Below are 14378 nucleotides of genomic sequence, written 5' to 3' on the forward strand. Positions count from 1 at the left end.
AGCCGTTTTAAAAATATAAGGGCTACATTATTATGCCATCAATGCAATGATAGGGACTTGAGAAAAGCAAAATTGTCATACTAACTTAGTGCTAATGTACACAGAATGAAGAGCAGCATTAATAATCTATACATGAAGAAAAAGAAAACTAGTATAGCTACAAAGTAATAAGAGCTTCATATCAAATAAGACGTTCTACAATTTAGAGCCCATAAAATTTTGCTCATCTCTAAAAAAACCAGAAGAAAACTGGTTTTTGATGCTGGGCCAAGCAAGGGCTATCTGGGGATGGAGTAGGCTAAACGATCTAGTTCCAAAGGAACGACTTTACGGGTACTCAATCCCTTCTACATAGTATGCCCAAAAACTTGTCTACTTCTCTTGCTATTTCAGTGCACACCATGGAAAATATTGCCTCTATTTCAACTAGCATTGCTTTGCTTATAGCAGGACACTATCATGCCCAAAACACCATTACCAGTAGATGGAAATGCAGACAGTAACTATTAAAATGTTCTTCAATTAATTTCTTGACCTTGCTGTTCACAGCTGCCCATATCTGTGTCTGCCACGATGCAGTGGCAACACATTGACCTTTGGAATATGCTCATAGCCTAAATGAGCTATTAGGAATAGCTTGACAAGTATCACCAGATAGTATCTATGTAGCTTGTAGGTGTCTGAAATAAAGCTAAAAGATACAAGATGATCTTAGAAGAATTTCAGGAAAAGACTAATTTTCTCTAAGTCCATTGATCTAATTTTGGTAAGTATTCAGAATTACTGAGTCCAACCCTTTGCTCTTTCAGGCAACGGTGCTATTTCACCACTCCTCATAAACTTCTTAAACCACCTGGTTAGGTTTCCTTGGGCCCAAAGTGGAAGGCTCTAGCACCTAACTGCTCTGATGGTTACAAATTTGCTAAGACACTACTGTAGTCAAGAGAATGGCATTTGTGACATTATCAAAAGGAAAGGGGCAGAATATGACTTGATAAATCCCCCACACAGTGAGTATACTCAGCTTGACAAAGATCAAAGACTACTCACAAACAGTGATTTGCTGTCAGTCTCAGAGGACACTTTACATGAAGATCTGCAAAGGCTCCTCCTGGGTATACTTTCTATCAGTATTTTTACCTACAACTTGCGTAATGGGATAGAAAATACCCTGAGAGCATGGGCAGAGGGCACTGAGCAGTAAGGCACCACAAGCACTTCACAAGTACAGGTTGAGATTTCAAAGTTATCTTGATTATTTGCGAGACAATGCAAAAATCAACAAGGTGAATTAAACAGTGAATGCAACATACTGTTTGTAGGAAAAGGAAGTCAAATATACAACTACAAAATGGAGTAATGGAGTGGGTAATGATAACTGGGATTTTAGCAGGTAACTCAATACAAGTCAGCAACACGAGCGCAATAAAAAGGACAAAATACAGTTCAGGCAGGAGGAACACTACAAGTAGGTCATGGGGGTACCTATTCCACTCAGCTCAGCATTGAGACTTCTTCTAAGAACTGTACCTGATTTGGGGCACCACAATTAAAAAATTCGACCTATGAGTTGGAAAGTGTTCAGAGGAAAAGAATGATAAAAAGTTTAGAAAACATCACCTGCAAGATGACAAGTGAAAGAACTAGAAGAGAGACAATTGAGGACATGTGAGCCTTTCAACGGCTAATGACTGTTTTGAAAGGACAGGAGTGTGTCAGTTCTCCATATTTTCTGTGAGTCTCTCGAAAGGAAATGGTTCCATTTACAGCAATGAGGATGTAGTCTAGATTAGTACAGTTAGGAAAAACTAGGAGTGAGCAGTAATAACACTCGGTAGTAACACCCAGTTAGTAGTAAGTAATAGTCAAATAGAAAATTGAGCTTTGGGTCCCAAATAATACTAATATGGATCTGAATTTTGTTTTTATTTAGGAGGAACAAGGCACTGGAGCATGCCACTGCAAGAGTAAAATACTCTTCACTACAAATTTTTAAAACACAATAGACAATCAGTTGCCAGAAAGCATCTGTATTATATGCGTAATGTCCCATCTCAAAACAGAGGAGGGATTAAATTGCCTCCAGGTCCCTTTAAGCTTTACTTCTAGGAAAATAATCTTCAACCTCAGTTTATACTCCTGTCCATTTCCTGATATTTGTCTTTCATCATAAAATAACCTCAGCAACTGACTGAAACTCAATACTGCACATTGCATTTATCAAATCAAGAACTCAGGTATAATTTATACTTTTATCTTCGTATTTTAAAAAAAACCCAACCTCTAAAACATGCATTCAGTGTTAGATGTGACATAGAAGTAAGCAGCCTGGCCACTCCCAACATCTGTCCTTTTTAAAGTAAGTACAAAGTTGAAAAACTTACTAGTTAAGGTCAATTGAAACATGTAATTAATATAGGTATACAGGAATATCTACAGAGAACCTACAAAGTTGTGCTTGTTTTTGGATATTTCAGAATTTTTTCCCTTTTCTATTTTTCTTTTCATTCTTATTATTTACATAGAGAACTGAGCTTTGGGTGTCAAATAATGCTAATATGGATCTGAATTTTATTTTTTCGTCTCTCTTAAGAGAGTTCTAGTGTCACATGCCATTTCATTGGAACTCAGTTTGAATACTCTTGGAGAGAAAAGTTTTAATATTTTCCATCTACCTATTTCCCCATTTATTCTTCAGTTAGCACTGAAGAGTAAGGACTTACTAGTAGACTAGGAATTACTTAATGAGAACATAAAATAATTTTTATTCTAAAAGTCAGCTTAATTCTGAACTGATAAACTGAGTATAAAGTAATTTCTGACAACAGCATAGCTATCTTTAACATAAAACAAGTTGTTTCAACGTTCAACCATGCAAGGAGATGAAACTCATGCAGGAATGGATAATGAAGGACTAGGTCCTCACCTAACACAGCTGTCGGCACAAGTGGATCATTGGGCACTGCAGGAAAACAAAGCTCATGAAGAAATACATAACCCTTAATTTGTGTATTTTTATGAATAAAAACAGTATACTTCAGAGTATAACCAAATGATAACTGAACCCCATTAATTTTGTTACAACAAAAAACCAGAATGAATACACAGTTCCAGAAAGCATCCTAAATAAAAGAGGAACGAAAGACAGTGATTTTGGACTTCAGAAATGTAACAAAAAAGGCAAAGAGATTCTTACTGAAATGAAATAAAGAAGACATTACATGCAATTTAGTTTTTGAAAAGGCTCCTCCTTCATTATTATTCTTTTGCTTCACAGTAAAGGTTCACTTTCATAGACCCAACTCCTTTCCTTTTAAACCCATCCTCTCATGTAGTACTTGAATAGCTTATCTCAAAGTAAAATGGCATTTCTTTAAAGTCTTCCAGGTAATTTAAAAAAAAAAAAATTATAAGCATATTTACAGTTAATAGCTTTTTTTATGTGCAATACCAAAGATATAGCTCTTAATGAGTATAGGAAAATCACAGATACAGAGACATAGACGTTTGAACAGAATTAATAGAATTTTATCATTCGTTAGAACAACTAGAACCATGCAGAGACAAATGTGCTGTTTCAGACAGAAATGGCAGAATCCACAACTGGGTTTTGTTCCAATCTGGAACAAAAAATTAAAACATCACATCTCTGTGATAAAATTGAGCTCCAGTTCTCAAGCAATCTGCCTAAGAGTTTGTTGCCTAGCAGGAAACCCCAGAAGCTTGGAAGGTTCTTTGCCCCAGAACAGACGATGGCCAGTAGAATTGAATCCTCCAATACCTAGGATGCTGGAAAACAGTGATGCCAAACTTTGCCAACCAACCAGGACAGCTGTGGTGGCAGGGACTCATGGGCTCTTGGCTTCACATCAGTCCATCTGGAAGGCTGCTCATGTGCCTGGCAGCCCCAGCTCACTAATAGCCATGTAGGTTCCTGATGGATACTTTGCCTGGGATCCACAACTTAGTCCAAATCAAACTGTCTTTGCAAATCTGCCTCCACAAATTTCAATGCCTGTAAGACATCAAACTTCAGAGAATTTTCAAACAGTTCCAGCCAAAACTGCATAAAACCTCACAGGCTGATGCTAAACTCCCATTTATAATTTGTTATGAGACACTTAAAAAGTTAGCACTCTGCAGTTTGGAAAGCTTCAATAAACTGAGCAATAAACCCTCCTCCAAAATCCATTTCCCTTGTAAGAGTCAGGAAAGAACTTAACAGCCTTCAGGGATGTATTTTGCTGAAGCATGGTAAGCAGTAAGGGAGGCAGGAGAAAGGAGATGAAGTGCCATTCCCAAAAGACGGCAATTCAGAAGCAGCTCATGCTGCTCAAATCTGTTTAAAGCCAAGCCACAAGTCCATGTGGCTGTGAGAAGGTCAGGTTTCTGCCAGCGGAGTTGTGTCCCTTCAGTAACTTATACACTAGTTTTGAGATATTCAGAGTCTGCCAGTGGAGTATCTTGCTTTCGTGCAAGGCACAGTGCAGCGTGCTGGACAGTGGTAGCTATAACCCAGACACTTAACAGTCAGAAACCCAAGCTGCCAAACTTAGTCAAAACGAGACAGTTGGCAAGTCTACAAAAAAGGAATACAAATACAGAGCAAATTTGCAGATATATTAACAAGCTTGTTCCTAAACTTCACAATCAGCAATGAAAATTGTCAGCGTTTCCTTCTGTTATAACATACTCACTGCCAAAGGAAAGAAATTAATTTGGACCTCATAGTATTATTCATTACAGACAAGGTGTTATGCAGTAATATTTAACATGATGGTATTAAATATACTCATGAGGGAAAACTGAGTTTCTTATTTTAATTGAGGTATTCTAGAAATGTAGTATTTCCCCTAGAACAAGTATCAATGCATACTGAAAGTACACGTAAATATTAAAAAAATTAGACACATACCAATAAGGGTAACATACAAACATCCCTATTCAACCTTCGGGTTTGCCAGTGTTCCTAGAAAACCTGGAGCCTACAACGATTTTCCTTAAAAAGCAGAATTGTTTTCTGCGTTTCTGTATTCACCTATGCTCCAGATTACCTACCGCTGTCGTACTTACATCTGGGGCTGAAGTTATGGGAGTCCATAAACGTGATTGAAAGGGGATCCTCTGCATGCAGGGTGCTCTGGTCAGCGTAACTCCTATCCATCGCATTCACCATGTGTGTCATCTCCTGGCGAGTGGTCCCCATGGCATCCTTGCGCTTCTTCGCAAGTTTGCTGCCCAGCCAAAAAAAAAAACCCAAACCACCTTAATATTTGATGAACATTGAGGTCTACAGTAATAATTATCTATAGTCCTGTGTGACTGAAAAGTTTGGCTGATTTTCCTGTGTACACCTTTTCCAGAGAGAAATTGATAAAATTATGCACTCTGCTATGAAAGAGGCATGATCATGTGTTTTCTGTACACACAAATGCTGTAATGGAAGTATACTTCTGTACCCTGGTAATTTTTTTTTTTCCTGCAGAGTAATTACACTAATATAAACAAATTAGAGAATATAATTACATTTTAACTGAAATGATAAATAAGAAGCATCTGTGCATGCAGTTTTATCAACCATCTCCATTTAAATCTGTGTTTTGATTTTATAAATGGATAATTCATTCCCCTTGCTTGCCTTGTTAGGAAGAAATCATTTAACCTTCTAAATTACTTTATTAGTCAAAACCCCTATGAAATAACAAAAGAAACATAATTATTCGATATGGATTCATATTACTATTTATGTTAAAAGTTGTTCCTCCCATTCAGTACCCGACAAAACACGATACCACACTTTGTTCCTGACTATAAAGTTTTAAAGAACTATAATTCTTTAAAAAACAAACACCCCCACCTCCCTGCCCCGCATCCTTCATGGAATTAGGGAACATCTTAAATTTTGACCTTAACAGTCTTATACTCTGAACATATCACAGTTAAACTCTCAGCAACCTAATCTGTACAACTAACCCCCCAAATTAACAGCCCATGCCGTTAAAATGCACACTTCAGAAATACCTCTCAGTGCTTTCCTTTCAATGAAGAACTGCAAGTGATTTTCACTGTCTCCAGAGGTCAGATGGAAGCAGACAATATATTTTAATTATTACTTAAAGCCTACTACTCTTAACGCATACATCTCAAGTAGTAGAAAATATACGGAGCAGCATGAAGTGCACCTTGGGTCTGCAGGAACCTGTGACATACATTTGACTGTTTGCAAATCTCAGACTTTTCTCCTTGTTTTCATCTAAAGCCACGACTGCATCATAATAGGTAGTCAGCTTGCTTATTTGGATAAATTTGATACCACATGGGAAAGACAGACTCACCACTGAAAAAACTGGGTTCTTGAAAATGTGTGTTTAAAACACAGATTAGCTTCACAAGGTTTTTCTACATAAAATATCATCAAATATCGGGTTAACTGTTTAGACAGTGTTTATCTTATATTTCTCTGACTAAAAGGACTGCTTGCTCTTCTTCTATTCTCCGATAACTTTTAATATTCTGTGCCACACTCTAACAGTAGACAAAAAGAATATTCCTGTAAATTATCCATCCATTTACTTCTTAAGTCCTGGGAACAAGCACCAGAAAGGACCTGCACCACTCTCTCCGGTAGGAAGCACTTAATGTTTTTGCATATTTAAGAAAATGTTAGAGGATTGTTTCTTAAGTTAATAGTCTTGGCTCACAATAAGAGGCCACAATGCAGGATATAGATGGACAAAGAACTCCTGAGAATAACAAAGATTCTTTCACCCATCAGACTCATCTCCTTATTTTGTGTGGTCATCGTCCCCCCCTGCTCCTTTTCTTTTGCCGGTTTACAAACGGACTAGTTGGAAAAATGCTACTCACACAGCCTTGTGGTGTACATGACGGTTCTGTGTGTATCAGCTGTTCAGTGAAAACTAAAAAACCAGTGACAGTTGGACATCCCCCCAAAATGCTTTACTTTATATATTTACTCCACAAATTCCTATTTACTTAAGAAAAGCGGTTTAAATGATACTTTAGTTGAACAAATGAATACCAACAGAACTTCCAGAAGTGAAACTGCTTGAGCTTTATAAACTGGTTTCCAATATGATCAAAGCTTACACAAAACTGGCATTTCTAGTTCAGACTGCTTTTTAAAGTTTCAAAGCCTTTCAGATAGTGTCTAACACTGAAGATCGCCTTTTTCTAACGCCACCTCAGAAATGGAACAAAAAGGCTATTACGTCTCATCTCTTGGCTATATTAAGCCCTTCTTTGAAGCATCACTTTGTAACAAAACTCACTAGCTACGCTAAATAAATCAACAGCTATTAAGGCTTTCAAGTTATTAGCTTATTACAGTAGCTACTTTCTAATTCTTAGGCTCTGCTTCGACTCCTAAAAAGGCCTATTGTGCTGTAGCACCGTAACCCAGAGCTGCTGGGAAATGGGAGGACAGCTTTATTGTTCAACAGCTCCTGGCTCCCTCGGGGTTTGACTTCTTTTTCCTTTCCCTTTTTGCCTTCCTCACTCAGCTAAAGGCACATGCAATCTATGCTTCAGGAGAGTTAAGCAAATCGTTAGGTTACAGTACTTGAGGCTGACAGAAAGTGTAAATGATTGTTATTATCTGCTAAAGGATCTGGTCGGGTGAACCTGCGCAGGTGGGTGTTTCAGTGGGAGCTGGAGGGGGAAAGTGCTCCATCATAGGATGAAACTGTGCGGTTAATTACATCGAGCTGAAGCAATTGTTATTTAACACGGAAATGAAATGATCATTTGTCACAATAAACCGGAGAATGGCAGTTAGCTAAGCCAGCTTAGCTTTTTTTTCATTTTTAAGTTTGTTTAAAGAAGTCAACTAATCTGCTTAAAAATGCGGAAGAGCATCGTTACCAGTTCATCAAAGCACTTGAGCGCGTTCTTAGATACCCTGCGAAGTCAAGGCCTTTATGCATTTATTTAAAATTAAGAATGTGTGTAACTGCTTTGCTCAGTCACAGACAAAGCTGCTGCAGCCCTCACAAAAACTCACTTGGTCAACACGTCTAGAAAAAGTTAATTTTGCTTCAGCGAAGCAAACCTTTATGCAAACCAGTGTCATAAAGTAAAATCCACACTTTAAAATGTGTATGCAAAGCATCTCACAAGCAACAGATGCAGACCGCTTCTCAAAAAATATTTCTGTAAAAAACCCCGAAGGTTGGCACCACAGCGGCAGACGTGTTGCTGTGCCATTGGTAGGGCACGGACACTCTGTGTAGGAAAAGTGGTGCACAGGGTCCGTCCTGAATGGATACGCTAAGAAAGAACAATTTGTGATTTACAAGCACAGTTCTCTAGCTAGGAAATGGGGAAAGAGGCTTTTCCCTTAGTGTGATGTGTCGCTGTGAATCATAATGCAAATTAAATTATGATTACAATAAACCAAAATGATAGTTATGGGAAAAACTGTAGCAAAAAGCAAAAGTCTCAATACACAGTTAGAAATACAATATCCCTTTAAAAAAAAAACAGGGTAAGAACAACAAGAATAATGATACAAGCAATTTTTCAAGCCTGAGAATACAGAAAGAATACAATAAAACTTTAGGAGAATTATAGGGACTGTTTTTCTTTTTTAAAAAGGGATACTGCATCTTTAAAACATGTAAAATAGTAAGTCACCCGTATTCTACTTACAGATAGTAGGAGTAAGAATAGTAGCTCCTCCTGGCAAGCAAATCACAGACAGTGGAAAAAGAGAAGCAATGGTGAATGAAAAGCGTGACTCTGTCACATTCAATAAAGCAGAGAAATGTGCGATTAAAAAAAAATTGAAAAATTCATGTTTCTTTGGTTAGCATTTCAACTTGCTCATGCACAAACTAGCCTTACTTTGCCATGCAATTAAAAAAAATACACTAGCATATAAAAATGATTTGGTTTATAGAAAGACCACTTGAGAAAATTACATGCTGAGTTTTCATTTATTGCCAAAAAATTTGAAAATTAAATGGGTTGTGTATTTTCAACATGCAGTTCAGCATAATATAATGATTACCACCTAGATGTAATGACAAATGAACAGCTGTGTACAAATCTCGTGCAGTAAATATGCTTTTTACTTTTCAGTTACAAAAACTAAAGATTGCACTAATAAATACATTTAATCAGATAACAAATTTCATGTCATTCATTTTAACATCTTTATCGGTACACAGATGTATACATATATGTTTGTATGCATACTATATGTAGCTATATGAGTACACACATTTTAAAGAACACATGTTTACAACAGATATGTGTGTACTGACATATATACCACACATTTCTTGAATGCAAACATACGTCTTCTATTTTAAAATCTTTACAATTGGAAATGCTGATGTAGTCATGCTAAGCGTTAAAAATATGGAAGGTAAACAAATGGAAGGAAATGAAGGACATTTGGAGATAGTCCAACAATGACTTAGAAAATAAAAATGGCATTGCTTGTTAAAGATGCAGTATCCCTTTTCTTAGCTGGTTTGATTACTCCAGTAAAACTCTGTAAGAGCTGTTAAGAGCTTCATTCGGGAAAACTTCAAACCAATTTGTACAAAATGATCAGGCAAAGCCTAAAACATCTCAAGCTCATGAACAAAACTGCTTAGTACTCTGTTTTTCAATAAAATGTAATGCTGCATTTAATCAGATTGAGATAGCGGTGACTGTGCATATGACTAAATAAACCAATGAAAATGCAGAAACCATTTTTTAATTGACTTTTCCGTGTAATAAACTGTGGTCAATTCAGGTACCAAAAGGGATACTACATAATGGATCACTGAATATGTACACTACAGAAGATGATTCAAAAGGATCTGTTTGCAGACCCGCCATGACTAAGTGAAGTGTGTTTATGTACGTGTGAATGTGTCAGCTTTTTTACAGCCGTTCCTGGCTTCATTATATGAATTGCTCTGATTCACTAGATGGACTGAATTAACTCAGGTATACAGAGGTTTTCTATGCTTTTTGTGAGAGACCTTGACTGAAGCTGGTATTAAAAAAATAACCTGCCCACTTTCCCTAAGGAGGGGGAATGGCACACCTATAGCATACGCGATAGACAACCAATTAAACTACCATGATGAAAAATTGTCAGACATTAAAGGTTCATTAAACAGGTTAATTTCTCATCTATTTTGAAAACAAAATAGTACAGGAGTTTAGAAACGATATGTGCTTTAGAATGATGATCAAGTATCATTCCTAAGAGGGTACTGCCTTCACAGGTTCAGAGAAGGGAAGGGGGGAAAAGGGGAAATTTTAAAATATCATTCCACAGACATAATTAACTTACTTTCATCAAACAGTTCAACAGTGAAAGTAATACAGTAAGAGTCTAAAAGGACTCTGAATGCAAGAGGTAAAAAGGATAGGAAAAATGAACACATAGAATTTTAAGCTTTTTTTGGTTACCTGCAAAACTAGTCAATCACATCTGGAAGTGACTGACATTATATAGTGGTAAACAGTCTCTCTCACACACACACACGCACACACACAGAGTCTTCCATTAAATATAAGGGGACCACTGCAACTCGCACTGAGAAGGTGATACTCCCAAGCATATACCTTGCAATAAAGCTATAAAATAGAAATTTCTTCCTGAAAGTTGAGAACAACTTTTTTTTTTTCATTTTCAAAAGTTGTGTAAATAAAGAAAATTGGCTGACTCTATGTCTTTTTTTTGCATATGATGAGTTGGACCTTTTGCATATGTGTTAATTCTCAACCACAGAGGTAAACGACAGAGAAAAGTAAAAGCACTTTTTGGGAAAAATCACATATGTAGCTAACTAACACAGAACACTATAAGCATACCTAATGTTTCTAATGCAGACGTTTCTTCTCCAAGTTATATATCTCCAGGGATAATTGTAAAGAGGCAATAAATTAAAAAAATCTAATGCAAACCAGTAATTATAACATAGAGAATAATCTTAGGTACAATTTTATTTTTTTTCCTTAATCTTTAAAAATAATAGTAAGCTGTATTTCAGAGGAACATTCACAACATTTACAAATACACTTTTCATTAAGACTTCTGCGAAAAGCAAGGGAACGCAATACACACACCACTGGAAGACAACGGTCTCGTTCTACCCAAGAGAAATTAGCTTGTGCCCTGCGAACGGGACCCGCCAGGGAGGGGGTCCACAGAAAGAGAGGATTTGGTTTCGATGCTATAACTACGAATTTACAGAGCCATATTATGAACTTTTATGCCAGGTTAAAAGAGTTGCAACCACTGGCAAGTCAAGACTTTTAAAAATTGACCGAGCAACAGGGTAACACAATTTACTATAGGTAGGAGTGTTTGGATGCAGAGTTAGCATTGTACAGCGCCAGAAGATGGCGATATTGTTTACTGTCTTAGAAAGCACGAAAAAATTAAAATTCATTTAAATTATTACACTTCTAAACGATTTCATACACTAAGGGCTCGCTAGATAATTTTACAGTGATGTGGTATGACTTCTAAGAAAAAACTCCAGGTTTATAAGAGCATAAATAGAAGTACAAAATTACATTATTTTGCAAGTAGGATAACATACAGATACAAGTAACTCATTAGAGCTGCATATAGAAAATCAAATTCATTAGGTGATTACAACATGAAAAGTGCAGTAAGTTACTTTTTTTTTTCCTTAAAAAAAAAAAAAGGCTCCATGAATTTCAATTTCACCCATTTTAATATTCTGTACATTAACTGCAATTTAAAACTACTTGGAAATAAGTAAGTATGAGAAACTGTACAGCTGTTGAATCCCACATATAAAGTAATTGTCTCTTTAAATCCATCGTAACAATCACAGCGAAAACATGAGGAAACACAAAACTGATCCAAAAGCTGATGTGAGCTACTGGTCCTGAAACTTTACTTTCTTTTCTTCCTGACCTGTAAAAACTACCCATTTAGTTATTGTTGTTTGAAATAGAAGAAAGAAAAAAAAAAAAGAGGGATCAGCACAGATAATTTCCTTACCTTTTTTTGACAATCAATATGACAACAAGGAGAAGCAGGATGAATACCAGAATTCCAGCACTTATTCCTGCTATTTTCACCACTCGATCTGTTTGTTTAGCTGGATCTGGAATCACCTCAGGTTCTTCTGTTGCTGCTGCTAAACGAATCAGAAAAGAAGTTGCTTAAACGTGTAAGCACTAGGGACATGAAAATCATCATTGGTGATCATTTCGAAACATGTATGTGTGTTAATACAGTAGCCAAAATATAGATCCGCACATATGTAAATAGATACTTAGACACACTATAAGTTTCAATCTATATGCCGTACACATTTGCAACATCAAGTATATGACTATATATGGGTGTATACAGGTACATACATATATGTAATTTCACGTGTACAGAGGAAATGCATATGTATCTGGATTTTCAAATGAGTTACGGCATTACAAAGCAGAAGTATGTTTTTAAAGAGACAATCTATCAACTAAATCACCATTACTTCTTTGCAGTTATTTTTTCAGACATTAAATATGGAATATTTAACATGGACTAGTGAGATCACATAACTCACAAACAGCAAATGAAACTCTCTTTTCCAAGCCACAGCCGGCACCCTAAACTCTAGTCCTTCTCTCCTTCCCCCAGTTTCAGTCCACCTTTGTATATTAATTCACTTCACAGCACCTGGCCCGAGATCTGCGTTCTACTGGGAATTTTAGCCAAGCCTAAAGTGAGCAGTAGTTTTTTTTCCTTTTATAGGCCCTGGGAAAAAAAAAAAAATTCGCTGTTCTACGCACAGATGAAACCACTCCGTAACACAGCTGAGTGGGATGAGGCCACAGGTTACAGCAGAGAGGAAAACCAGAATATATATGAATATATATGGCAGCCATTCAGTCTGCACCTCTTCGCATCACAGCCTGGTGTACAAAGGATCAGAAATGTGGGGTTTTTCAGCCTGGCAAAAAATGTTAAAAAAATATAAATAGGTTTCAGCCAGGGGTAAAATCCCATGAGGTGTCTGCTTGTAAAATTAGGAAACGGCTCTTCAGTTCTCCAGTTCGTACTTTCTAAGCCTGTGGCTTAGCACTTTGCCCCTCCCCTGCTCACTGGCATGGACGGGTACGTGTGCTTGCCTCCTTTCTCTCTGACCCTTCCTCTCCCTCCCTCCCTCCACCCCGCGTGCAGCCGATGCCACCTAACCTCTCCCTCCTCACAGTGGCTGCACGTGGAGTAGTTATAAGCTGTTGGTATCATCATGCCTATGTCATTACACAGAAAATGTCCTTTACTCTGAAACTGGGATGCTTCTCAACTGACCACCAAAAGAAGCAGAACGAAAAACGAGAGACTTACCGCTCCCCTGAAAATCTGTTCCACGGCCTTTCAGAAAGCCAGTGCAGTCAGCACCAGGTACAATTGGTATCTAATGCTTTCTGGTTTTAACCACATTACCCAGACCACTTCTCTTGGAGTTCCATGTGCAGGAACCCATATTATCTTTCGAGGGAAGGATCACGCTGTCATTAAAAATCACCCTTTATTACTTGATTCTGTACCCTCTCTCAGCAGTATCTGAGATACTTACTAACAACTTACCCTCAGAACAACCTTCTGAGTTAGGAATGTGCTCTTTTCCAGACACCCGTGAGAGAGCTAGGCAGACAGTGAGAGATCTGGCAGTGCTTTAATCATAAAATTTAATCATCATCATAAGACTTCATCACCATAATAATCTCTCTCCCCTACAGCTTGAACTCTACCTGCTGAGAAATACTAAGTGTTTCCTCCTTTGTGTAAGTACGTGCCTGCATGCACACTTGCATACACAACCTGCATGGATTAAATACTATGTATATTGTTTGTATTATGTGTGTTGTTGAGGTGTCTAGGGGTACGAGTCAGGATCAGGTAAGTGGTGTGTGTTTGTGTAGCTGCATACACACAACACATATTCACACAGAAGCTAGAATTAATGTCGACACACGTATGATGCTGTCTAAGAGAGGAAATGGTGGGGATGACTTTTGAGGTGGACCTGGAAGAAGGCGGCGTTCGAGATTCTCAATCCCCTCCCGGCCTACTATTAGCTGGTCTGGATATGACAAACACGAATGAACATTTGATAAGCAGTAGAGCCAAAAGGCCAATCATTAGAGTCAAAAGGCCAATCAAAGCTAAAAATAAATGGCTTTCTATGCCAACAGGAAAAAAACCCTCATGTTTGCTGTTTGGGGTACCGAGAAACAGCAAGGACTTGGGAAGGGTAGAGAGAGGACCATGCAGGAGTGGAATAGTCGCTGTGTTTGCAATCACCATGAGTACAACGTAAGCACAGCTGGGTAGCTCTGACCTAGTAAAGGTAAAAATTACTCAAGCTGCA

At 37.5% G+C, this 14378-nt stretch overlaps 1 protein-coding gene across 2 annotated transcripts in view; it reads right to left on the reverse strand.

The window, feature by feature from the left end:
- Window positions 1-14378, reverse strand: part of PTPRK (protein tyrosine phosphatase receptor type K) — a gene marked incomplete at its 3' end in the record, with an annotated part of 414479 nt that overhangs the window by 23897 nt on the left and 376204 nt on the right. Inside the window, exons 14-16 of one of the 2 annotated variants that reach the window (XM_081997618.1) lie at window positions 12008-12146; window positions 5074-5234; window positions 2927-2962 (exon numbers count right to left, since the gene is read on the reverse strand). In XM_081997618.1, the coding sequence (XP_081853744.1) occupies window positions 2927-2962; window positions 5074-5234; window positions 12008-12146 (336 nt within the window). The remainder of the gene's footprint in view (window positions 1-2926; window positions 2963-5073; window positions 5235-12007; window positions 12147-14378) is intronic. The other variant, XM_081997619.1, reaches the window with a different exon arrangement.

This window comes from Phaethon aethereus (assembly GCF_964289735.1).
Source record: "Phaethon aethereus genome assembly, chromosome: 3".
NCBI classification, from domain to species: Eukaryota; Metazoa; Chordata; class Aves; order Phaethontiformes; family Phaethontidae; genus Phaethon; species Phaethon aethereus.